The 25761-nt window shown below is 38.9% G+C and overlaps 3 protein-coding genes across 4 annotated transcripts; 2 read left to right on the top strand and 1 right to left on the bottom strand.

The window, feature by feature from the left end:
- Window positions 1–5335: 5335 nt before the first annotated feature.
- LOC110000166 (follistatin-related protein 1-like) lies at window positions 5336–13730 on the top strand. The gene is made up of 10 exons (XM_020655355.3): window positions 5336–5541; window positions 5976–6050; window positions 9048–9134; window positions 10261–10390; window positions 10504–10533; window positions 11274–11404; window positions 11564–11682; window positions 12490–12602; window positions 12709–12819; window positions 12930–13730. Exons 2-10 carry the CDS (start codon window positions 5976–5978, stop codon window positions 13043–13045), a joined length of 912 nt encoding a protein of 303 aa, XP_020511011.1. The 5' UTR covers window positions 5336–5541; the 3' UTR covers window positions 13046–13730.
- Window positions 13731–13754: 24 nt separating this feature from the next.
- On the bottom strand, window positions 13755–15657 carry runx2a (RUNX family transcription factor 2a). Its single transcript, XM_065959779.1, has 6 exons — window positions 15645–15657; window positions 15314–15504; window positions 14961–15120; window positions 14580–14684; window positions 14418–14486; window positions 13755–14289 (listed from the first exon to the last, which is right to left on the bottom strand). Exons 1-6 carry the CDS (start codon window positions 15655–15657, stop codon window positions 13940–13942), a joined length of 888 nt encoding a protein of 295 aa, XP_065815851.1. The 3' UTR covers window positions 13755–13939.
- A 674-nt stretch (window positions 15658–16331) lies between these two features.
- Window positions 16332–25733, top strand: supt3h (SPT3 homolog, SAGA and STAGA complex component). 2 transcript variants are annotated; one of them, XM_020655351.3, is made up of 12 exons: window positions 16332–16467; window positions 17233–17338; window positions 19899–19983; window positions 21052–21138; window positions 21292–21388; window positions 21486–21637; window positions 21767–21842; window positions 22745–22857; window positions 22956–23060; window positions 24759–24887; window positions 25153–25242; window positions 25643–25733. In XM_020655351.3, the coding sequence occupies exons 2-12, from the start codon at window positions 17247–17249 to the stop codon at window positions 25682–25684; spliced, it is 1068 nt and encodes a 355-aa protein (XP_020511007.1). In that variant the 5' UTR covers window positions 16332–16467; window positions 17233–17246; the 3' UTR covers window positions 25685–25733. The 2 variants fall into 2 exon arrangements, with proteins under 2 accessions (XP_020511007.1, XP_020511006.1); XM_020655350.3 differs by having other exon boundaries at window positions 21292–21394.
- Window positions 25734–25761: the final 28 nt, after the last annotated feature.

Genomic DNA, 25761 nt, shown 5'->3' with positions numbered 1-25761 from the left:
TGAGCCCCCCCCCGAGTTTTCCCAGTAGATATCACTCCTCTGTAGCGAGAATAAAAATGGTATACCTGTGAAAAACTTTTGTTCTAGGCTGGGGGTGGAGTCCATGGGTAGAGATATCAGGGGAGGGGAGGTGATTTATCACAAGTTGAGCAATTTCACTTTTCTCTGTGTTGTAAGACTTATACGGACCACAAACAAAGAACTGGATGGATTTATTTCACATTTTGTGGGTCAGTCAGGTTACCCAAATATATGTTCAAAAACACTGTAAAAGTGGATTTTTCATAATATGTCCCCTTTTAAGCATAAAGATACAGAAATAGTGATACTATATACATGTAGACATTATAAAATCAATACAAGTAAGAGAAAATGTATCTGACATATTCTTTGAAGAGCTCCTTCCACAAAAAAATATTTTACAAATTTTACTTTATATGTAAAATCAGTGGACTGGACTTTTTGCTCTATGTGTATAAATAAATAAATAAAATACAGATGTCCTTTTAGGTAAGCCAAAGCACAACTGAGGATGCCATCGAGCTGATTCTACTGTTGCTACAAACGCAAGTCAGGAATCATTGGAACAACCACAAATGACTGCTCATCAGGATACATGAATATATAAATATATATTATAAATATATGTATTTTTAAAAGTGCTTAAGTGGTATGCATTTGTCTTCTTATAGATGACTGAAAGGCATTTAACAAGCATTCAGAAACCTTGGCTTTATTCAATGAAAAGAGCTGCTTGAAAATAGTTTCTGTCTTCATGCCATCAGTGGTGTGAGGCAGAGAAGGGCAGGGTTTCCTGCAGCGCTGTTACTGCACTAAGCCTCAACAGGGCAACAGCAAATCAAAGTGGATGTGTGGGATTGTGTCATGTCATATTTCGTGAAATCAACTGAGCAAACCTTGATGAAATTACTTTTTCTAGGTAAGAAAGATTTTGTTATGTAAAATGTTTGTTTTGATTTTTTTTCTCTCTCTCGTGCAAGTAACTCAAACACACCCACACACAAAGAGAGTCCTAAGCTTTGTCTCTGCCTCCCTTGGGCCTCTAAATCACAAACACCTGAGACGTCATACTGATCCTGTTTATGTGAATGAGATCAGAGATGTTCTAGTTCACAGCACACCAAATGACTTTTAGCACTGGATTAAAAAAAAACATATACACATTTGGCAGACACATTCTGTGCATTCAGCCACACTTCACTCAGTCTTTCAGAATCTCCAGATTTTAGATCATAACTTGCTCTGATCACCAAGCTGTGTAGTTATCAGCTTTCAGTCGTATTGTTAAATCTGACACATACATGCACAACATATGGAAACTCTCCTTGGCTACATAAAAATCTGCCTGAGAGCATGAGCAGAGTGAAAATGCTTTTTAGAATTATTTTCAAATATGAGTTGGAATCCAATTTGAACAAATAATTTCCTCACCACACACTGATTTTCCATTTTTTAGAAAATGATGTTGTTCATGCTTATGACCATGATTTCTTCTTTTTTTGTCGCAGTTTCACAATGATGGACCACTATTTGTGTTGTTATGTTTTTTTTTCATGTCACCATATTAAATACACGTCAGAAGAACCTAACAATTGTTTCCAGTAAAAATTTTATTTTTTCCACATTAAAATAAAAATAAATGAAGTAAAGCCTTTTGTCTTTTCCCTTTTTTGCATTTTGTTGCATCATGGCATCCAGAAACGTAATGATAACCAGTGCAACCAGCAGGGCTACAAACTGGTCACCTGTGCAAAGAAAATGAAGTGAAACCAACAAAAACAGCAGGCATCCCTCTTCTGGAAAAAGGTAACCCTTACAACACGAATGAGTTAGGTCTAAAACTGTAAAGCAATTCAGAAGAATCTGATTAAGTGAACACGTTTTATTTTTTGCTTCTTTTTTCAGTTTGTGAAAATTATCTTTTAACATTTTCTTTGCCAATAATCATCATGCCTCTGAAAGTCTCATCGGTAACAGCTGAATCATTTTCTATTCTCATGCTGCCCCCTGCTGGAGAACATTATGTCATTACAAATTGAGTCCATCCCAGTGTGTCACTGCTGTGTCTTCAAAAAGGTTATTTAAGACTCTAAATGTTTATCACTCTTATCTCCTCCTTGTGTATCTATATTTCCACAAGTAGTCGGATAGAAGTAGTGTAAGCATAAATATGTTTTTGTAAAAGTAGTAAAAAGCACTCAGTGAAATAACGAAGTTGTGTATTTTCTTGGAGCCCTAAGACAGGGCCTTCAGATCCAGATCCAGTATTCAGAGAGATTTTTGAAGTATCAAACTAAAGGTCACATGCTGGTCTGAGGCCCATCAACAGTTGCCTGCTTTACCCAGAAGGTGGTCGAACCTCAATGAAAAAAGTTCTACAGGGATGAAAAAGAAATAAGAAAGTTAACTTTATTACTTACAATTTTCACCTGTATATTCATTGTGTGCACCTCTCCCCTTTTACTCTGATCCTCTTGCTTGATTTGACAACTTAATTTGTAAATAATGAACATTTAATTGAGCTAATTCATTATGCTTAATAGATTCAAGATACAATTTTAAGTCCACCGGTAAGGATTCCTAAGCTACTGAGAAAAAGAGTATTTGAAATTATTATTATTATTATTATTATTATTATTATTATTATTATTAATAATAATAATAATAATAATAATGTATTTTGTTTATGGGTGCATTTCACATCATTCAAGGTCATCTTACAGACACAGCAGTATAAAAAGTAAGTAAAAACAAGACACAATCAACTATTTGAAAAACAAATACAGCAATAATAAGAAGGGTGTGGTCAGACAGAATGGGCAAATCTAAAAAGGTGTGTTTTGAGCTGTGATTTGAAGGTTGGGAGAGAGCTGATGTCATGAATGGTTAGTGGGAGAAAGTTCCAGAGACGTGGGCTGCACGGCTAAAGGCTCAAGACCCCATTGACGATAGGCGGGCAGGAGGTGTGCTGAGGAGCATGGAGGAAGCAGAACGGAGGGTCCGAGAGGGTGTGTAGGTGTGAAGGAGATCAGAAAGGTATGGAGGTGCGAGGTTATGGAGAGCTTTGAAAGTGAGGAGGAGAATTTTAAAGTCAATGCAATATTTGACAGGGAGTCAGTGGAGTTTTTGAAGGACAGGAGTGATGTGTTCTTTGGAGGGGGTTCTGGTGAAGATGCGGGCAGCTGAGTTCTGGACCAGATGGAGTTTATGGAGAAGCTTGAGAGGTAGACCAGAAAGGAAAGAGTTGCAATAGTCTATACCAGTGGCGGTCCGTGACCAATTTCACAGAGGAAACCAGACCAGTAGGTGGCACTTGAACACAAACTATGAGCTGCAAGATAATGCCATTTCTGTGAGGATTCACATTTTAAAAAAAAGATAACTAGTGATAATGCAGCTCAGAATCAAACATAGCCTATAACTTTTCAGAAAAAAGATCAATCAGATAACAAGAAAATGTGTTTTGAAGACACAACAACCTACCTCAACAAAAGGGCGGGCCATATCACTATCCGTGGTACTGAAGCAAGCAGGTGACAGGGACAGAGTAGCCACTTCTTAGTCTAATACAGTTTTACTCACATATTTGTAAAGGAATGACATTCTCCTATCCTTTATTGTGGCAAAACATTCTGTGACTTTGTCATAAAGCATACAACGGGACTTCAGGTCTTGTGTTACAGAGTACTCCAGCGATATCTTTGCCAAATGACCAAGTCTTTCCTGTCCACAGGTGTTTCTCAGGTAAGATTTGATCCTTTTCAGACAGGAAAAAGACCTCTCTGCAGATGTGCTTGTAACCGGTACGGTGAGCATCAGCCTCAGCAGCTTGCAATCTTCAGATAAGGAAGTAGTCAGCTCATCGTTTATGAGCATCTTCAGTAGCTCAGCTGGTGGCTTAACCTGAAAGAGGTTATCTGCATAGATTACCTTTAGTTCCTTTTTTTAATCTCTGTTCATCAAAAACTTGGTAGGTCTCAATCAACAGTGAGACATCATTCCCCGGGAATCCTGAAGGCTGCAAGTAGGGCTTGAACATCATGTTGTCCGGAGCACAAAAAAAAACTCAGATTCTTCATGTCCTGGACTCTTTGTGTGCTGCACAATGCCATAAGGCAGCTGGAAAAAGAGTCGTCGGTAAGAATCCACAGGACCTGTGTCCTCGCCATCCGTGCCAACTCCCACCTCAACATCCTGCCAGGGACGGCAGGGTCGCGGTCAACATTTTTTGATTAACATTTTAAACAGGTTCGTGGTCAACAATTAAAAAAAAAAACAATTCGTCAACATTTTTTCATGAAAATGTTCAACAGGGTTGTGGTCAACATTTTTTCATTAAAATTTTCGACAGGTTCGTGGTCAACAATTTTTGATTAACATTTTAAACAGATTCGTGGTCAACAATTTTTCATGGACATTTTAGACAGATCCGCGGTGAACATATTTTAATGAACATTTTGGACAAATTTTTTTCAGGAAAATGTTCGACAGGTCAGTGGACAAAATTTTTTCATGAAGATTTTAAATAGGTCTGCGGTGAACAATTTTTCAAGGAAATTTTGGAAAATATTTTTTCATGAAAATTTTCGACAGGTCTGCGGTCTAAAAGTTTTCATGAACATTTCAGTCATGTCCGCAATCAACATATGTTGTGTGTATATATATATATATATATATATATATATATATATGTGTGTGTATGTATACAGTATATGCATATGCTTATGTGTGTATGTGTACATATATATGTATATGTATGTTTGTTATTTTTTCATTGTTTATCCTGCTCGACGTCATTGTAAATGAAGGCAACATCTTCTTGTTGTTAGTTCTAGGCTAACTCATGGTACTACTTTTAGTAAACAATAAATAGGCTAAATCACTATGAACGCTCATCCATTATGGGAACATCTTTTACCTTGTGTTGAATGAAAAAAAAGCACATAAAAGAAATCCACAATAGAAGTATTTGTAGATCATCCAGATCTAGCAGCACATGTTAAATATGTAGAACAATGTTAAGAGGTTTAGTGCAGTATAGTTGGTGAAATGCTGTGTAACTGTCCGAACATGTGCCTTTAACTCCTTATTCTTCATGAAGACAGCTCATGTGTGTGTTCGTTTAGTGATGCTGTGTTTTTGAGCGGGGGGTCGGGGGTTGGTCGAGGGTTGGTCGGAGGGGTGCGTGGCTTTGGACAGCTGGTCTCCTTTCTCTCCCAGTATCCCTCCTCCTTCTCCTCCTCCTCCTCCTCCTCCTCCTCCTCCTCCTCCTCCTCCTCCACTACCTCTCTGTTACCCTCTCTACTTTTTCAGATGTTGTTTCACAGCGGAGAAGAGAAGACCAGCTTGATTTAAACTCCTCTAATAAATGGATGCATACCGACATTTCTGGATATTTGGACATGAATTTAACTCATCACTGCTGATGAAACACTGAGGAGAGACTGGTTATACAGGCTGTTTTAAGGCTGTCTGGTAGACAACAGAGCTACGTCTTCAAGACAGATTGTGACTGGCACGGTATGACTGCTTTGATATTATTATTATATGAAGTGGCTGAATTGATTGAATCATTTGGGTAAAACTTTTGTTTGTATTATTTTTTAAGTTGAATAATAAATAATATTAAGATATTCAAATGATTCTTTCCCTTCTTTTTCTTTTATTCTCTTCTCTTTCTTTCCTTCTTTATATTTTCTTCTTTCTTCCTCTTCTCCTCTTCCCCGTCTCAATTTCTCTACTTTTTCACTCTTTTGTTCTCCTATACTCTCCCATTTCTTCTTCTTCTCCCTTCTACTGTCTAATCCACTCCACTTATACTGTCTTCTCTGTTCCCCTCAACTTTCCTCTCCCTTTTCTAATGCTTCTCCTAATTTCTCTTCTCTTCTTCTTTACTCTCCTCTATTTTCCTCTAATCCTTTCCTCTTTCCCACCCTTCACTTTCTCCTCTCCAGATGTGGACCATCGCTGTGCTTTTGCTGCCGATGCTCCTTTCCACCTCTCCCATCTACTCCTTTCCTCTGAACAAGGTAAATTGTTGATAACAAAGTATGTGCTTTTATTTTTGTTTCGAAAAATACAACTGCCAATTTCCATACCATCATAAACACTTGATATCTTGAGAAATCTGAGGGATGATAAATATGGTGAATGCGTTGTTACGTTTCATCAAATATCTTATTTTTCATGGGAAAAAATTACTATTCATGCTCGAAAACAACAAGAACAAGCCTGTTTCTCTCTACACCTGGCAGGCTTAAGCTGAGCGTTACGGTGTTTTCACCACAGGGCTAAAACATTTTTTACAGCATGACCAATTTTCTTCATCTTCATCACCAGACTGCTATAAATCCTTCACCTGTAGTCACTCTGAGAAGACTAATGTTGACCTCTGGCATCCGAAGAAGAGCTAAATATGGAGAATCCCCTGGAGTGTGTGTTGTGTGTGTGTGTGTGTGTGTGTGTGTGTGTGTGTGTGTGTGTGTGTGTGTGTGTGTGTGTGTGTGTGTGTGTGTGTGTGTGTGTGTGTGTGGGGTGGGCATTACAAGGGGTTAAGGTACACGTTTTAGGAAAGTGTTGACACGTGCAGGAGACATTTGAAATAAGTTTTGTTCTGAAAACTGTAGTTTTGCCACACACACACCCACGCCAAACACACACACACACAAACTCACACACACCGGCACGGACAGTGAGCGTTTCCTCAGGTATGTGTGTGATTGTGTGATTATGGTGGTCAGCAGCTCATCTCTAATCTCAGACCCTCCAGCTGTGTTTTAAACACTGCTGTTTGTTTCTTCTTCAGCTGCATTTTTAACCTTTATCTAACCAGGCTGGTCCTATTGAGATTAAGAACCTCTTTTCCAAGGGAGACCTGGCCAAGACAGGCAGCAGCAAAAACACACAGTTGCAGATAAAAGAAACAAAGGGATACAAAGAACATTTTACAAAAACAACACATTTTGTATTAAAAGATGAGTCAAATCTGGGATCTGGGATAGAGAGGAATAAATGGTAGACAGAAAATATATTCTGATATGGATGAATATCAGAATAGGGGCGGCAGTAACTCAGTCTGTAGGGACTTGGGTTGGGAACTGGGGGGTTGCCGGTTCAAGTCCGGGTTTGGACCAAATATGGAAGTTGGTCTGGTAGCTGGAGAGGTGCCAGATCACCTCCTGAGCACTGCCGAGGTGCCCTTGAGCAAGGCACCGAATTCCTTCCCCACCATCAGCTCAGGAGCGCCCGCTGTGGGCAGCTCCATCACTCTGACATCTCTCCATTAGTGCATGTCCATAGGATCCTGTTTCTGCATGTGTGTATATTTCAGGCTGTGTGTGTTCATGACTTACAGAGTGTAAAAACTGAAATTTCCCCTTGCGGGGATCAATAAAAGTAAATCTTAATCTTGAATGGGGCAGAAAGTTGAAAGCATAGCAAAGAGACAGAAAGAGAGTGGGGGTGGTGGGTGTCAAAACATGCAGGACAAAGTGTTTTACAGCCAAAACATGGTCAGACAGGAACTTGTAATTACACCAACACACCACTGCAGTGTGTGTGTGTGAGTCAGCTGGATGCTAACAGCCGGTTTGCAGTGCAGCAGATGTCAGCTGGAGGCGACAGATGTATCTATTGTGTGCTTGTGGGTGTTTTGCTGACCTGTAAGTACAAAGGAATTTGTGGAATTTTAATTTAAAGATCTGTTTCTGACACGCACAAAAAATGTAACCTTAAGTGCTTTGAAGTGTATATTGTACACATAGTCGACAGTTCAACAAAGTACACTACACCTGATAGGCAGGTTTAAGGTTTTTTACAGGTTTTATAACTATGTTTATTTAACATTGTTACAATAATCTGTGTTTATTAGTCTGTCAACTTTTCTACAGAGTTTTGGCTCTACTACAAGGGGCAGCTGTGGCTCAGTCGGTAGAGTCCTCGTCTCTTGACCCCAAGGTCGAGGGCTCGAACCCCCCAGCTCCCACTGCCTCGTCAGTGGCGTATGAATGCATATGAATGGGATTAGTTACTTCTGATGGGCTCACTAGCAACATCTGCCATCAGTGTGTGAATGGAAGTGAAAGGTTAGGTGTGACATGCGGTGTATAAGCTCAAGTCCATTTACCATTTACTCCACTTTTTTCGCTTGCAACTATAGGAGGTATTTCCTCTGCTTTATTTACACCACAGATATAGTCTGTTCACTCGCTATCTCTGTATATGAGTGTATTTGAAACTTTAGGTAAGGAATGAGACTTCTTTTGTTGGACTTGTTTTTCAATTTCAGTCCACATGAATCAGTTTGAACAAGCTTTTGGTTATTTGCAATGGAAAGCACAAAAGCCTGAGGTTTAGTTCAATGATAAAATGATTAAGCTGTGGGTGTGTGCCTTAGAGTTTTCTTGTGTATTTTAGATCTTGAAGTCTAATGTAACAATGGCAATTAGGCAAATGGGGAAAACTCAATAAATATACATCAAACCAAATATTTTTGATTGATTTAGTCTTGAACTGAGGCTTAAGATAGATCAGTGTGCTCACTGCTTTCACTCTAACATACCGCTATAATATACGATTGTTATGTTTGCATTTTCTGTATTTTAACATTTAATTTAACTTCGAAACAAGTATAACAATAGTGAGATTTTGAAGGAAGAAAGCTCCCTCAAAAGAATAGGTAGCCTATATCGCTGCCCAGCTGCCTCTATCATATGTGTGTGTGTGTGTGTGTGTGTGTGTGTGTGTGTGTGTGTGTGTTGAGAGAGTCATTGTCATTCAAATGGAATATGTCTCTCCCAGTGGGTTGTCAAAGGTCACCATCTGGAGTCTGAAACGCACATACTGACACAAACTTCTTAATCCTTTCAGAAATACCATGAAAATGTGATACATATTTATTTTTGTTCCTGTGTGTGTGTGTTTTTATGTGTGTGTGTGTGTGTGTGTGTGTGTGTGTGTGTGTGTGTGTGTGTGTGTGTGTGTGTGTGTGTGTGTGTGTGTGTGTGTGTTTGTGGGGGGGATGTCAGGATGATTCATGTGCCAGGACGTCCTGTGGTGCAGGTCGAGAGTGTGTGTCCACAGAACGAGGAGAACCAGCGTGTCAATGTTTACAGGTAAAGTTGATGAGCACTTTTGTCTTTACACTTGTTTGGTTAATCCACCATGTTTAGCAGTTAGCGTTTAGCACCATAACATAGACTAAGGGCGCGGTCACACTACACAGGACTATCCATGATTACCTCTTGTACATAACGTCGTAATACAGCACATGCATGCTTTATGTTATTATGAAGTGTGCTCAGTTGACAAACAGGCGGGGAGAGAGAGAGAGTGAGAGAGAGCGAGAGAGAGAGAGAGAGAGAGAGAGGGAGAGAGAAAGGGACGCGCAGTCGAGTCCGCGTCTGCACGTCAGAGAACAACACAGTGAACATGACAGCTACTTTGTGGCTTATATTGTGTCATGTTAGTCAGATACAGACATGAAACTCTCCATATGTCTCCATAATGAAGGCTGTCAGCGATGTGTACCCGCGTGCTTGTGCTCGTGCATGAAGTGTACCGTGTGACATTGCAATTTATGTATAATCACACTATGCCTCTGTTCGTGTTCTTCCATATGTATGCTTACTATATTTAGTACAAAAGTGCGTTGACACTGAGAATTATTGTAAAATCCAATCACTCCGTACCTATTTGGTGTACTTAGTTTAAAAAAAAATCATATATAGAATGAGGGACACTTGTTATCCTCAATGGTCACCATCTTGGCTATGCATCACAAATGAAGCACCACTCTTGCTACAGAGCTAAAGGGTTGTGTCTTTTCTGTCAACGAAGGAAAAGAATTGAGAGTACATTTTTTAAGAAAACTGAATTGAACTCAAATGAGCAAACAAACCAGAATATATTTGGCTTGTGACGTTCACATTTAAATATTGGCACAATGATCTTCATTCACCATGTAAAACAAGGGATTTATAGAGCATGAAATAAGCAGGTGTAAAACATTACACCACATTACGCCCCAGGCATTAAGCAGCAGGATACTTCTGCAAGTATGGAAACTGGATAGCATACTTGCAGTAGTATCCTGCTTTGGGACATTCTAACCTTATATGAATTGTATTATTAGTTATACACAATGGATGGTATGCATTGTTATCCTACATTTAAAATACTCTACTAAAACTAAAACTAAACATTTCTTGAAAACATTAAAGACGATGTCTTCCTCTCTAGAGCTGCGGTGACACAGAGCACTGGGTTTGCGGAAGTAACCGCAGATCTTACAGAAATCACTGCGAGCTGCACAGAGATGCATGTGTCACGCACACTAAGATACATGTGGAGCACAGAGGACACTGTGTGGGTCAGTATACATAAACGCACACAAGCAAGACCAACAACACTATGCAAGCCACAGAAAGATTAAGTGTGTACAGTATGTGACTTGTGTCTGTGTTGTTTGTTTTTTTTTCCCAGAGAAACCACCTAAGACGGATGTGAGCCCGAGTAAGTTTGCAGCTTATTACCGGATTGTAAACAAAAAATATATATATAAAATGTAATGTTTGGTTTATGACTATGTATTTCTTCTCTCATTGTAGTGACTATCTAATATCCCAATGCTCAGATCAAACTTTAGCCACTAGCATAGTTGTATGGAAGATACAGCTGGGTATGAAAAGGTCTTGACGTGTATCCAAAGGAAACACATTTATGTATGATTAAAAGTACAAGTATGAGTACGTGTACAGTAAGAACCGTGTGTTCCAACCTCTTGTCAGTAACTGCCTATTTACCTGTGACCTATAACCACCACACTGACCAATTAACCCTAATGACCAATTATCACCATCTTAAGTCCAAACTGAGAACATAAATTAACATGTAAACCGTTACAGAAATGAGAAACAATGACACATGGGGCGCTGGTGGCGCAGTGGTTAGCGTGCGCGCCCCATGTATGGAGGCTTTGCTCCTCCAAGCGGGCGCTCAGGTTCAATCCGCCTGTGGCTCCTTTCCCGCAAGTCGTTCCCTACTCTTTCTCCCTGATTTCTGACTCTATCCACTGTCCTATCTCTCCATTGAAGGCACAAAAAGCCCAAAAATAAGAAAAAAAGTAAAAAGGAACAATGACATCAAAATTGGCTCCTACATTCATTTTCCGACTTTAAGGACTCTAGACTTAAAGTATCCTATTAGTCCTTTTTTTGCAATAACATTTGATATAATCTGTTTGTTTTGTGCAGTTGTGTGTTTCCTGTCTGATCGTGATTGGCTCAGAGAGAGCGTGATCCAGTGGATTCAGGAAGAGTTACAATCAGACAGCCCTGCCTCTAATGTGTCCGTAGCCAATGAGCTACTGCAAACATACTTCAAGGTCAGAAAGTTTTTCACCTCTCCAATCATCATCATACTTGCCTTTTAGTTTTGTTTCTTCCAAGTTATGGAAATTGCCATAACAAACCTTAACAAATGAGCCAACTGTACCGTGCTTTTATGTTTAAGGTGTACTTAACGTTCTTTGTTTGTGTTACAGATGTATGATGACGGGGATTCAGAGCTTGATTCCAAAGAGTTCCTGAGCTTCCTGAAACACAATGAGACGGCTCTCAACCTCACCTACTCTAACACTGTGGAGTCTAACATACTGCTGAGGTACACTTCTGACAAACACCATACCTGTATGTAAGGCCCAGATAGCATTCAAAACCCTAATCCAATAATTTAGCTCAACAAAGCTCATGTTTTTAAAATTGTGTACAAAAAAGGTGAATTTTGTGAATTATTCTGTTAAATAAAGTTCTTCATCTGTGACCTTATAACAACAATAACAATTCAATGGTGAGAGAAGTTCTCATTGTACAAGTATAACTCACACTGTTAAATACTTTGATGCAAATAATTGTAATTAAAATGTGTTATGTTTCAGAGTCAGAGAGAATGTATTAAATTATCGGCTCAAGATGACCGATGAATGATATGTGTGTTGTTTCAGTGTTACAGCTGGTAGAATTAGACTAATCTTAAATACTTTAGATACTGCTGGATGGATTGTGATATCCCCTACTCAACCATTCTGAAAATATGATGATATTTCTTAAATTAAAAAAGTAAATCCTACAAGAAGCTTGAAGCTGAATTTGTCAGTTAAACAAAGTCTGTTGTGAAGTACAATATTTTACCTGTGAATTTCAGTGAAGTTTGAGTATTTAGTAGCAGTATATAAAAAATGTCCAAAGGGTCTGTAACAACAGTACTTGAGGAAATTTTCTCAATAACTTTCCACCAAAGGGTCTCTTTTTCTATCAAAGGCAATACGCATATTTGATGTTTTGAGCATCACACACAATGAATAATGTAACATTTTATAATGCGCAAAGCAACAGAAAAAATGCTTAATAAATCTAATGGATATTGAGAAGACTCTGTGTACTAAATACTTGGTGTACTTCTCATTTTTAGGTCTCTGTGTGTTGATGCTTTGATCGAGCTGTCAGATGAAAATGCAGACTGGAAACTGAGTTTAACAGAGTTTGTCAACTGTCTGACACCCACCTACCATCCCTATGAGAGAAGTAATGACACACTAAAAAAAACAAGTGTATTATCAGTGTCCTTAAGACGACAACTTTGTTCAACTTTGAACATTTGCCTGTGTGTTTTTCTTGTGTGTGCATTTAGAGTGCGCTCTGGAGGATGAAGTGTTCGAGGATGGAGCTGAAACTCGGATGGAGTGCAACAAGTGTGTGTGTGCGTGTGGAAATTGGGTCTGCACTGCTCTGACCTGCACAGGTGACGAAACACTAAAGAAATGTTATCCATCTTGATAATGTCTTTCCCCTCTGTATGAACGTGTAGCTTTATTTTTCAATCCTCGTAATGTGATCATGTGTTTATTTCAGGAGCGCATCAGGTAGAGGAAGATGAAAATGAGGGAGTTGAAGAAGAAATGACAGAGGAAGAGTGGACCAGGACAGTGGCTGAACTCAATGCTTTACAGGTGGATGGTCGACTCTGAAAAGATTTAATGGGACAATGATACATTATTTTTATTCTCTATAAAAACATTTACACACTATTGGGGTCTTAAATTGGGGCAGACAGCAGCCGTGCAGCCTACATTCCTCATAAGAGGCTCATAGCATCAGATATGTATCGTGCCTTCACATTACAGTTTTTCTTTGAATTATTGCGCTGTTTCAATGTGAATTTACATTTTTTTACCAAACTGTCGCTTTAATTCATTTCACATATCTGTATGATTTCATTGATCAGCTAGTGAGGCAGATTCTTTTTACATATCCAAAGATTGCTTCAGTTTTGTCAGGTCTCTGTTCTTTCTGCCTATATATGATGTTTAATAGTTATTAGAAAGTTCAATTTGTATTATTATTTAAGGTATTTATAATTCAAAAGTTAGTTTATCTTAAAACAGAAAAAGATATATCCAATAACTCTTGTTATCATAAATTGTTGATTGATTACCTTTTAAAGTTTTCAGAGGCTGTTTGAATACTCAGGATGTTTATACTGGGTGAATTGTTTCCTTGTTAGAGATGTCATATTTTTTGTACTCCAGTTGTGAAATAAATGCAGATTTATTTTAATTATATAAAACTGTAATAAACTATTATAATAAAAGTATAAATTGACTTATCAATTTCTGGAGAAGGTAAACAATAAAGGGAAACTGTAAAAACATACTTTAATGCATCTTTTTATTTGTTTGCAAATATTTACTAAATAATAGTTAAAAATAATAAATAAAAGTAATAAATAAAAACAAACTCACTTAATAACAGAAGTTAAAGTTGCTGACAAACAATGAGGTCAATGTTAGATATATATTTTGTAGGTTTCAGAGGGCTTGCAACAAAGCAAAGATTTGAATTCAATACAACACCTTCAATCATCAATATGGCCTCCAGACAGGCTCCTCCCCTCTCATAGAGAGACACGCCCCTTCAATGTAATTGGACAATGCTGTGACAACGCTGCGGTCCTCCCCTGGTGTTTGGTGCGTGTGCGTCGGCCCGTAGTAGAAAGTGCCCTGTGGAAACGGACCACTGTGGCTCAGAGGAGGTGGGGGAGGAGCATGAGGAGAAGACAAGTAGGAGCTGTATGGTGTGGGCTGGTTCGGGTAGGAGAGAACAGGCAGGTGATGCATTCTGGGTCTTGGAGAAAAGGTAGATGGCAGTGAGGTCACCTGACCCATGAAGGACGGTTCATGGGTCCACAGAGAGGAGGAAAAGGACCTACAATCTGAAGAGAAAAGACATCATCTTGGTCACAAAAGCATCTGAAAGACTCATCTAACAAAATAACTTCCCCCCCATGAGCACGAAAATATATTAAAATAATACAAATTAAACATATCCCTGCTCTCATACCTGATGATGAAGTGTTGCTGCTGCTGGATGATCTGTACGCCCCTGACCCCAGCTCCTTCTGCCTCTGTCCTGAGAGAGAGCGAGAGAGAAGAAGAAGTATGTACCTCTGACTGAAAGCCTTAATCAAATCCCCTCACATTATACTCTCTGGTGTGTACTTACTTCTTGGCAGCCGCTGTCCATCCACAGTCACTTTGATGGCTCTGTGTAAGGTGGCTATCTGAGGAGGTGAGGTCAGCACATTGATGGAAATCGTGAAACTCTTGCCTGGAAGACAAAGAACAGCTATTGATAAACAAAATGTAAGAGATTTGAGGTGACAGTATTCATATTTACAGATAAATCAGGATAATCAAATCAGGTTTAACTGACTGTTAAAGACAAATCAAAAGCTTTTTCGGGGTAGTTGGATCAAATGGGCTATTTTGGGTGATATTCATAGCTTTAACTAGAGTAACATGAAGGTTTGAAACTAGTGGTACAAGAAGTATGACTCATTGAATAGGATCTCACAGTGTATCAGTTAAGGTTTTGTATATCTACCTCTCCCACTGCGACCTATGAAGCGAAGGTCATTGAAGTGGGCGTAGCCTTGTTTCATGGTTGCTGTGGCATTGCGGAGCTCAGCGCTGCTGTTGTATTCATTGCCAGCCATCACAGTGACAACCACACCATCTGGTATGTCACTGCCAAGGGCAACCACCTGTAGAATTGAAAACGGTGAATACTGGTCCTCTAACCAAGTCAAAGAATGTGGACTGAGTTTCAGAAAATGGTCAAACTGGAAGACAAAACTCAGGGGGAAATATCCTAATGAAATGTTATGATTTTTGACATTATGACATAAAGCCAGTCTTGATTTCACTTGACAGAGAGAAAGTTAATTAGTTTCTCACAGTGAAGGCTCTGGGCAGGGTTTTATTACACCTCCAGTGATGTGGCAGGCTGCTGCAGAGAAAGTTTGGGCTGTCAGTCTGTACCAGGCCTCTGTGCGGCGCTGTGCTGCGCTGGTGAACACATCTCACTTCCTGCTCATCTAGTTGGCAGTTGGTGGGTGATGGTGTCGGCCTCTTCTTCAGCACAGGCTCTGAGAGGGACCAAAAAAAGAGACATATGTTTTTTTTTTGTTCTCTCTGAACTCTCAGCCATACAAGACTTTATTTTGTTTCATATCAGATCAGTTAAAAATAAAAAGTTTGAAATGCCTGAATTGAGATCAGTATTCACTTTGAAGTGACATGCTATTGTTTGTAACCAAGAAATGATAAAAAGAAAGAAAAAAACACTTTTAGGCTCAAGCAGCCCTGATGACTGAATACTAATCAATGATCAATGCTTGTGTTCTTAATTATAAATAGTTTGACAATTATTTTGATATCAATCTGTTTACATTATAGGCTATTCAAGTAATTAAAGTCAAAATGTCCTTCTTCCAACTTATTAAATGGGAATGTTTTTTTATTTTTAATTTAAGCATGGGCTTAATCAGAAATCAAAATGATTTTAGGTTCTTGGCTCAGCAGCTCACTTGGAATGGGAATGACGTCACACCCAAGTAAACTGCGTCCCAGTTGCAAGTCGGAAAAGCAACGGAGTCCAGGAGTACCTTTGTTTTGTCAGCCAATACCAGACGAAAACAACACACTATGTGATCGTTTCTGACCGAAAATCACACGAAAACACCTCCACAGAGAGAACTTCCATCGGTCTGATTGATTCAATTACACAAAAAGACGACTAAGCTGCTGATAAACTCAACAGTTACATCTTAAACATCCCTTTCGATGCACGTAGCAGCCACATCGGATCTGAACTCGGGCTTACTTTTTTTTTTTTTCTCTCCCAGTTTCTGAGTCGTAATGACGACTTCAGGGGGGCGTCCCAGTTGACACTTCCGACTGGGAACTAGGAATTCCCCACTTACGAGATGAACTGGAACGCACCCCCCAAAACCCAAACACTCCTTACGTCATCAAACCGCGTCGAACATAACAACAACACGAAAAACACTCGGCAAGCCAGCTGCAAGGTTTCACCTTAAATGATTTTGGTGCGTAGTGGGTCCTTTTTTTTAAATATTTTTAGGAGCCACCTCCGTCTCTCTGTTCCTCCTCTCCCTTCCTCCTGTCTTTTTTTTTGTTTGTTTTTCTGCTCTTTTCAGCATTGTTTTAAACTAACCTCAGAGTTTGAATAGGAGGGAGCTGCGCTGTATTATCATTCAGATTTTACTGCCGGAGGGGAAGTTACTGCGGTCACACCACCTGTCCCCTTTGTCTTTGTGTTTGCTGGTCTCGATTTGCCTTCAATCTGTTCTGCTACCTTGTTATTTTAGGTTTCTTGGCTCAGCATCTATTCTGAACTGAGTAGCTGACTTGTTTTGGTTAAGTGATTTAGTGTGAGTGTGCATGACAGTATATTTAGATCAGTCAATGATTGTGTTTATTATTGACCGATACAAATAGATAAACTGATGCAGTCTTTGCAATAAAGGTTATAATGTTGTCCATTCTGTAGACGGATCAGTTCAATGCACTTCTTACAACCAGCAGTCTGCACAATGAATTAAATAAATCTCAAGTGCAGGTACAAGCTTTCTAAAGGTGAAGATGAAGTAGTGCTGCAGGGATACCTTTACATGCACTTCTACATCAAAACTTTGCACAGCAGCAACATATTAACATAATGCACGTCCCTGACACGTCTTCCATTACCTGTTATTTAGTATCTAATTCTAAGTCCTACTGACAATCTAATCTACTTCTCTATTAATTGTTATTTACTAGTTTAACGCTGCATCGCTTCTTTGTTTGCTCAGGTGTGTGTTGTTGTATGAGCAGTCCCATGGCTGGCTGCGCTGCCTCCAGTTCTAAAGACCGTCCAGTTTCCAGGACCAGTTTCATTCCAGAGCTACAGAGCATGATGTGAGACACGTGCACACACACACACGCACAGACGCACACACACACACGCACACGCACACACACACGCACAAAATAAGGTGACTCACCCCAGTACAGCATTGGGCTGGTGCTGCTGAACAGACTGTTTGAAGCCATAAAAACCTGTTAAACAAATGAATAATTATACTTGGAAATGTTTTGGCTAATGATTTTTTTTGCAAAAACCAAACTGCCAGGTTGACGATGTATTACTTCATCCTAAAAGTAATTCGTAGTTGCTGCCATGATGTGCAGAAAAGGTGACTATGAAAACAGTTTATTGTTCAAAAAACTACAATGTATGTTTGCTGGAACAAGAATTCAATCTTTGTTAAGTTTATACAATGACAAAAGGTAAAAAAAAGGAACAAACACAGGGGTGGAACTAAAATACTGAAATGACTGAAATCTTGTTTGGATATGTATTTATATTACATTCATACTGAGCCTGTGGTTACACTTTGTTTATTCTTCTTATTCATGATTCATTCATAAAAAATGTTATCTCAAGGCAATCTACAAAATAGCAGGTAAAAGAGCTTATTCAATGTTATATTATCTACAAAGACCCAAGATGAATCCATCATAAACCACACTTAACAAACGTACAAAAGATATAATTCAGTGGATACCTTGGGTTTGACTTTTTTGAAAACGCAGTGTATCAAAACGTTAGTCCTTTGCACCTTTCTTACATTTTCCTGAAGTGATACGTTTGCTCCAGTAATTTCTTTGGATCCTGTCTGTAAGAAGGTATCCACTGAATTCTATCTTTTGTAATTCTTCAGTCCGTTTCTAAGAGCACCGACTTCCATTTGTGGAGTGGCTGAAGCGCAAGAGTTTCCTTCTACAACAATTTGCAAAGTTACAGTGAGAATGAAAAACGTCCTTTAAGAGGCAGAAACCTCGAGCAAACCCACACTCGTGTTTAACAGACATCTGATGGAATTGTGTTGTTCTTGGAAAGTGGGATAGAGGGAGATGCAGGAAGAAGGAGAAGGATAGAGACCAACTGAGCAACAACAACAAACAAGATAGATTTGTAGCTATGTCAGTGTGTGTGTAGTATCAAAGCTATTTTTTCATGGATAAAAATATAGTTTTAGTAGCTTTAACCAACTTAACTGATATAGACTGATCAGTCTAATATGAACATTAGCGACTGTAATGATGATGAAACAGGGAGGACTGATTATGTTGATGATAGAGGTTGAATTTGAGCAGCTCTCAGATTCAATTTAATAATTGCATTAATGATAATAGATGTACGACTAACATTATTAATTGTTGTTTAAGAAGCCATGCATTTGCTGTGCTTTTAGTAGTTTGAGTGATGAGTGAGGTGTGTGTGTGTGTGTGTGTGTGTGTGTGTGTGTGTGTGTGTGTGTGTTTTGGGGTACTCACCTTTGTTGTGTGTGCGCTGCAGAGCGTTTGTGTTGGTGGTCAGAGAGGCTGAAACCCAACTAAACCCCAAAACCTAAAACCAACATTCAGTCTGAAGCCAACCTGCCCACAAGCCTCCCAACCAAAGCCCAGCTCACCTGTGTGATTGACGTCTGCAACCAGCCAATCACATTTCATAGGGGAATGGGGGGTTGGGGAGGGGGTTTGTCTAGAGAAAGAATAGATGGAGAGATGGAGGTTAAAAAAGAGAAACGAGAAAAGGAACGAGCTTCGGGATGTGGTGTAGTCTACAATCGTGGAAGTGGCTTCTCTGGATGCAAATTGAGGTTTGACCAAAAGTGTGTGTGTGTGTGGCCTGTTGACCTCAACGTGTGTGTGTGTGTGTGTGTGTGTGTGTGTGTGTGTGTGTGTGTGTGTGTGTGTGTGTGTGTGTGTGTGTGTGTGTGTGTGTGTGTGTGTGTGTGTGTGTGTGTGTGTGTGTGTGTGTGTGTGTGTGTGTGTGTGTGTGTGTGTGTGTGTGTGTGTGTTGTACAGTTTGTGGTCTTTTGAAGGGTGCTGAAAAATAATCCCAGCCAGTAAGGAAGAAGGTCCCTCCAAAATAAAGGCACAGATTTTCAGAATTAATATGTTATCAAGCAATAATTACTTATAATGATCATTAACACTTACAGTCTAACTGTATGACTGACTTAAACTTCTTTACATTTATTGTCCCTGACGGGAAATTGAAAATAACAACAACATTAAAACACAGGCATGTTGACATGGACATTCAAAACAATATTAAACTTTAAATACGTGAATACAAGAGAATATGAAGTGACAAAAGGATACCGAGAGTTTGTAAAACTGTCATTTAAACCTAAATGAAAACCTTTATCAGTCATCAGAATTGAATTGGAAAATGTCTGGCCTTTGCCTTTGGTGATGTTTTTCTTCTGCCAGAGGGCAGAAGCTCAAACTCACCAAAGAGAGGGTGTCGATGACACCTAAGGGTGTCTCGAGCCATATGTTGCTTTCTTACCAAAGATGAGATGCAGATCTAATAAAACAGAAATGAGCAACTCAAAACTCTGCTTGGGTCAATATGGCTCTGATACATATGTGGCATACTAATGTGTGTTTTTGTGTGTGTTAGGTTTGCTCTGGGAGACGCTCGCAGGCCTCTGCATGAGACAGCAGCTCTGGTGGAGGACATTGTGCACACACAGCTCATTACTATGGTAACTTGTTCACTAACACCCACCAGGTCTAGAAGTAGAGTATTTAATGATAACTACAAAGAGGCGGCTGTGGCTGTGGCTTAGTTGGTAGAGTCGTCGTCTCTCAACCGGTAGGTCGAGGGTTTCGATCCCCTGCTGGGCAACATGTCCGATGTGTCCTTGGGCAACACGCTTAACCCTGAATTGCTCTTGCTGCTAAGGCGTTGTATGAATGGGATTATTTACTTCTGATGGATGATATATACAGTGATCACTACCATCAGTACCTACAATGGGTGGGTGTGACATGCAGTGTAAAAGCTCTTTGAGTAGTTGGAAGACTAGAAAAGCCCTATATAAACTCAATTTGCAAATTTACAAATTCAAATCTCCCATTAAAACTGAAAAAAAACCCTGAATTTTAACAACCTGTGTTCCCTCTTCCCTCAGACTCAGATTTAATTACAAGATATAGAGCTCGGAAAATAATCCTTACCTTTAATAAAATGTGAACAAGTCTTTTCCATCACTCTCCATGCTGAATAAATGCTAAAAGATAACAGAAGAAATGATCAGTTTTCATGTTAATTTATAGTTTGAATGAGTTTGAATCAGCAGAATGTAACAGTTTCTTAATTTAGGTAACACTAAATTGTATTTCTTTATAATTATGCCTAAAGGTCAATTCATTTCAGAGTCATGGATTTGTTCTTAAACCTTCAGGTCTTTTGACATATTTTCTGCAGCATGAATCGAAACGTAAGAATATTTAGTCGACATGACAAAACAGTTAAAACCAAAACTGATAACTCTGCCTCCTGTCCATGTTCATACGTAAATTGGTTTAAATTAAAATCCAAACATTCAACATAATGTCTCTGTGTGATTTTTTTGTTGAATTACTAACATAAAGATGTGTATTTCCGTCTTTGTGGTGACTTAAATGACACAAACTTATTCTCAGAGGTATGAAGGCAATACATTTCTGACGTGACTCTGAACAGCCACTATTTCTTAAAGCTCTTATATTCTATTCAGACTGCTGTAAATGATGTTCAGTGGTTTGATTCAGTGTGATTGGTTTATTAGCTTCATCAGGCCTGTGAGGGTGCAGCTCTTCGTGGCTCAAGAGTCATCTCAGCTGAGGACATCCTGTTTGTGATGAGGAGGGATAAGGTAAACACAAAACTAAACGATTAAAATGTAAAACTATAAGATAAAGGAAAAATGTTAACTTTACCCGAGACTCACTCTCTCTCTCTTTTTGTCTCTCTCTCTCTTTTTTTGTAACGCTCTGTTTTTCTGTCTGCTTTGATGTCTCTCGACCAGAGAAAGGTTGGGAGGATATTAAAATATCTCCAGTTCAGAGATTATAAATCTAAACTACTAAAAGGCCTGGAGGATGAAGATCCATTGCAAGAAACAAGTATATGTAAACACCCACACACAGATTTAATTGTATACCAGGTCAAACAAAAGCAAATATCAGACTTATTATTTTTCTTGTGTCTTTGGACCTGCAGGTGCAGGTGGTGTTGCCGGTGGTGTTGTCGGTGGTAACCAGCGGAGGCAGCGATTGGCCCAGGATTTCTTGGTGTGGATGGATCAAACCGGTGACCTCCTGTCATTGGCAGAGCGACAGGAAGTAGACCCCGTCAAACAGGAGCGGATGGAGGTCAGAGGTCATCACTATGTCGACTAGCTGCTCTGATTTGAAAGCAGAATGAATGAAAGTCTTATTCAGATTGATGGTGTTGATGATTATTATAGTTAGTATTGATGTTTGTTGTGACTGTCTCTTCAGCGATTAGAGCGTCAGACTCGAATGATGGACCAGGCTCAATACTCTGAGTTCTGTGAGAGTCGACAGCTCAGCTTTGGTGAGACTCAAGTTTTAATAAATGAAATCACAAAGATGCAGTTAGAATATCTACGTCTTACTCTCCCACACTGCGAACCATGTGTGTGACCTTTTTGATTTCATTATCACTATTCCTCTTGAATGTATTTCAAACATCATGTACTTTAATGATGCTCCAGGTTGGGGTTAAGTTGTTAGTTCATGGTAATTACATTTATTATTAATAAGAGAGTGAGCTACCTCTAAAGAGTGGATGTCAGAACATGTAGACAGACAAACTTTGGAGAATATTTGTATTTAAAATGAAGAAAATGGACGATCAAACATTTTAAGAGAATCTTTTTCATTATGGGGTAATATGTCGATTAATTTGAATATATTGGGTCAATAAAAATTGTGGAAAACATATTCCAAGATATTTTATTATCCATCTGTGATTTTGAGCTTACCTTGCTTTTGGTCTAATTATAGTGTTTATTGTTATTGTATCTTTATAATACTGAAAGTTCAATGTAGGTGGAAACCTACCAATATTTAAAACAAATTATTATTCTATTTTCCTAAAATCTAAATAATGTTTTTCTTTAATTGTTAAACTTTTTGTATTATGAGATCTCTTTTAAAAAGCTCTTAGCTCGTGAACTCACTTCATGATCAAAAGTGTTTATTGATCAATTCATTTTGTCTACATGAAAATAAGTTAAACTCGCTTTATTTATGTAAATATAATTAAAACTGACAGGTATGTATGTAATTTTACAGCTCCTATAGAAAAAGAGGAAATTGAAGTAACTAACATATGTGGGATGGGAATTGGAATCAGTTCAGTGTTATTAGCATTTAAAACAAACAAACACCAGAATTACAAAGCTAATTCACATTTCTTTCTTGTGTTTTTTGTCTGTGTGTGAATATTTGCAGCTAAAAAAGCGTCTAAGTTTCGGGACTGGCTGGACTGCAGCACTTTAGAGCTCAAACCAAACAGCATCGCCATGGAGATCCTGTCTTACCTGGCATATGAGACTGTTGCCCAGGTAAAGTCTTGAAACATGATGTCACACTAAAACTTTTCATGTGTTTGATAAACTTTCCAGTATTATAGTTAATCCTGTCCGTCTTTCTCTCTCTGTAGATTGTGGATTTGTCTCTGTTGGTAAAGCAGGAAATGACTGCAAAGACAAATCCAATCAGTCATGTGATCTCCGCCAGCTACATCCACTACAACACTCACACTGAGGTACACACACACACACACACACACACACACACACACACACACACATACTATAGGGGGTAAAACCATTCTAAAATACTGCGCACCAGTCCCTCAAACGTGTACCTGCCTAACTTGCACTACAACTTACCTCATTAAAGTAGTTAGGTGTAGTGGCAGGTGTGGTGTGAGTGAAGCTACAGTGATCAGGCGCGCTGCACTATCGATCACAATTTACGTGACAACTTACACTTACTACACACTACACATGCTTAGGCGTTTGTGGCGTGTACGCGCGAGCAGCTTAGTAAACAGTGCGCAAGTGAAAGGCACTATGTCGTCACTTGTGCTGCTACACCTGAGACTTGTTCTAGGAAGCTAGCTAACCCCTCTCTATCTGCACTCTTTTAAAAGGCTGTATTTATTCTTAGAGAAGAAAAATGTATCAACCGTTGGTTATTAATTGTTTCAAGTTAATGTTGTGTTTATTGTGTAATACGTGAATTGACTGTTAACTAGGAGGTAATGTGAATATGATGTAGTTCCGTTTTTATCCAGTAGAGTACCACATCGTGGTTTCTTGCCGTTCATTTAGTAATGAGTCAAAGTAAGGCCTACATATGAAGGATGATGGCAGAATACTGATTATTTTCCAATTTGAGAAGACTGTCAAGATACAAAGGTAACCCTCTTGTTATTTCTGCTGTTTCATATTCACATTACCTCATCCTATTTGACAGAAAACTAATAATAGTTTAGCTATATTCTTAAACATATAACACAATATAAACATTTACTTGGAATAATTAATAAGAAACGGTGAAATTCAAGTCTCTCTCTGGGTAAGCCTTACTAGAAGAGTGCAGAGTAGTGATGTGAAAAGCAGTTCTTTTCAGTGTACTGAATCAGTAGAATCAGTTCAGTAAAATGATTCGTTCAAAAGATTCGTTCACCGAATCGTTCAGTACTTCTCTGCAGCTCTGTCTGAGAATCAGAATTTAATAAGCTGAAACACGGCCGAACGTTTAGTTCTGCTCGCGATCGTACTGAGAACAGCCGGTGGTGAATAATAATCCAATGAACTGAGAATTTAGTTGGATAAAGCTACAGTTTGCAAACTGAAAGCTGCTAAAACAATCATATATATTTCCCTGACCGTTCTGTTAGTATGTTCAGTACACAAATCACTGACTGAGTGAGAGGGAGAGAGAGAATCAGGACTCCTGCAGCAGATCGATTTGAGACCGTCGTTAGTGGATGTTAAAACAGTCAGCTGAGTGAAATTGAGTTGGATATAAAAGCTGTTTGCAAACTGACAGCAGCTATAAAAAGCACATACATTATCGCAACACATAAATGTTAAATAAAATATTTGCTACTTCCTCAATTTTTCGAGACACGAGGGAGAAGTAGGGGCGGGCTTGACTGACTCCGTCCTGTTCTGTGCAGCAGTATGGTCAGTCAATACTTTCATTACACAAATCGAATCACTGACTGACCAATGCTTTAGAGAGAGAGACATGACACAGGAGAGAGGAGAGCTCAACTGAAGTTGAGAAAATAACGACTCTTAATCTTTAAGTGATTCAGTTCAGTTTGTTCACCCAGATGATTTGGATTTTTTAAGCGAATCGTTCACGAACGACACATGTTAACGTGTAAACGCACATCAAACACACATGCAGACTACTAGCATCTGTCTTCTATGTTTCTCTCCACCAGGTCAAAAAGGATCCAGACTCACCTGAAGCCACTCCCCCTTCCACACCAGGCTCCTCCCACTCAACAAAGCCCCTCCTACAGGGTAACGGCAGTCTAGATAACCGGGCGAGACAAAGGAAACGCAAAAAGGTGTTTATTCTGTAACTTTCTTATAGTTTGAGTACAGCTGTTTGGTGTTTTTTTTTTGACAAATAGCCACGATACCTTTAACCACAGCATGTGTATATTATGTCTTCTGTTGTTTTTCATATTTTCTTCATGCATAAATGTGAATCCCTTTATTTAACAGTTTAGTGAATCATCTATTGAAAAACATGTTTTAAAAAGATGTATTTACTCCAACCTTAGCTTGGTGTCTGTTTTGTATTAATATGGCCATACCATTTTCTCTCAGAGCTGTCCGGCTACAGTGGAGCCTCCAAGTGGAGCCATACAGCCCTGTCACATAAGAGAAGCTATCAGAAGATACAGCTACAGACACACAGTATGTACACACACTGAATGAAATACACACGTTTCATACATGTATTTTTAAGTTATTGCTCCTGTAGACACTTTGAATCAAAATGGGTATTATTCCTCAGTCAGTCTGAAAGTCCGGACAAACGTCAGTTAAATCAAGCAAAACTGCTCTCATCTTATCTGCACATTTTTTTTTTATCATATTCCATACTTCTAATATAATGTATTATTACCATGTTGAATGAAAATAGGTTTTTAGATTTAACAAAAGAATGGGCATGATGCCTCTGCCCCACCAGTGCTTTTCTATTTTAAGAGTTTATAAATGAAAAGACTTATTCTTTGGCTATCTTACAATTCAGATTGTATTTTCTTCTGTGGAGCAGCACACTATTTTAAATCAGTCTCTTTTTCTTTCTCAGAGTGCCTATAGGAAAAGTGGGATGACTTTCCTTGCCTGCTGAAGAATCTGTCATTTTTTTGTTCCCTTTTCTAATAAAGACCTTTTGCTTACGTTTGACTAATTCATTTTACACCCACT

This window comes from Labrus bergylta, chromosome 10 (assembly GCF_963930695.1).
Source record: "Labrus bergylta chromosome 10, fLabBer1.1, whole genome shotgun sequence".
NCBI lineage: Eukaryota > Metazoa > Chordata > Actinopteri > Labriformes > Labridae > Labrus > Labrus bergylta.
This window is presented reverse-complemented; position numbering and strand designations above follow the sequence as displayed.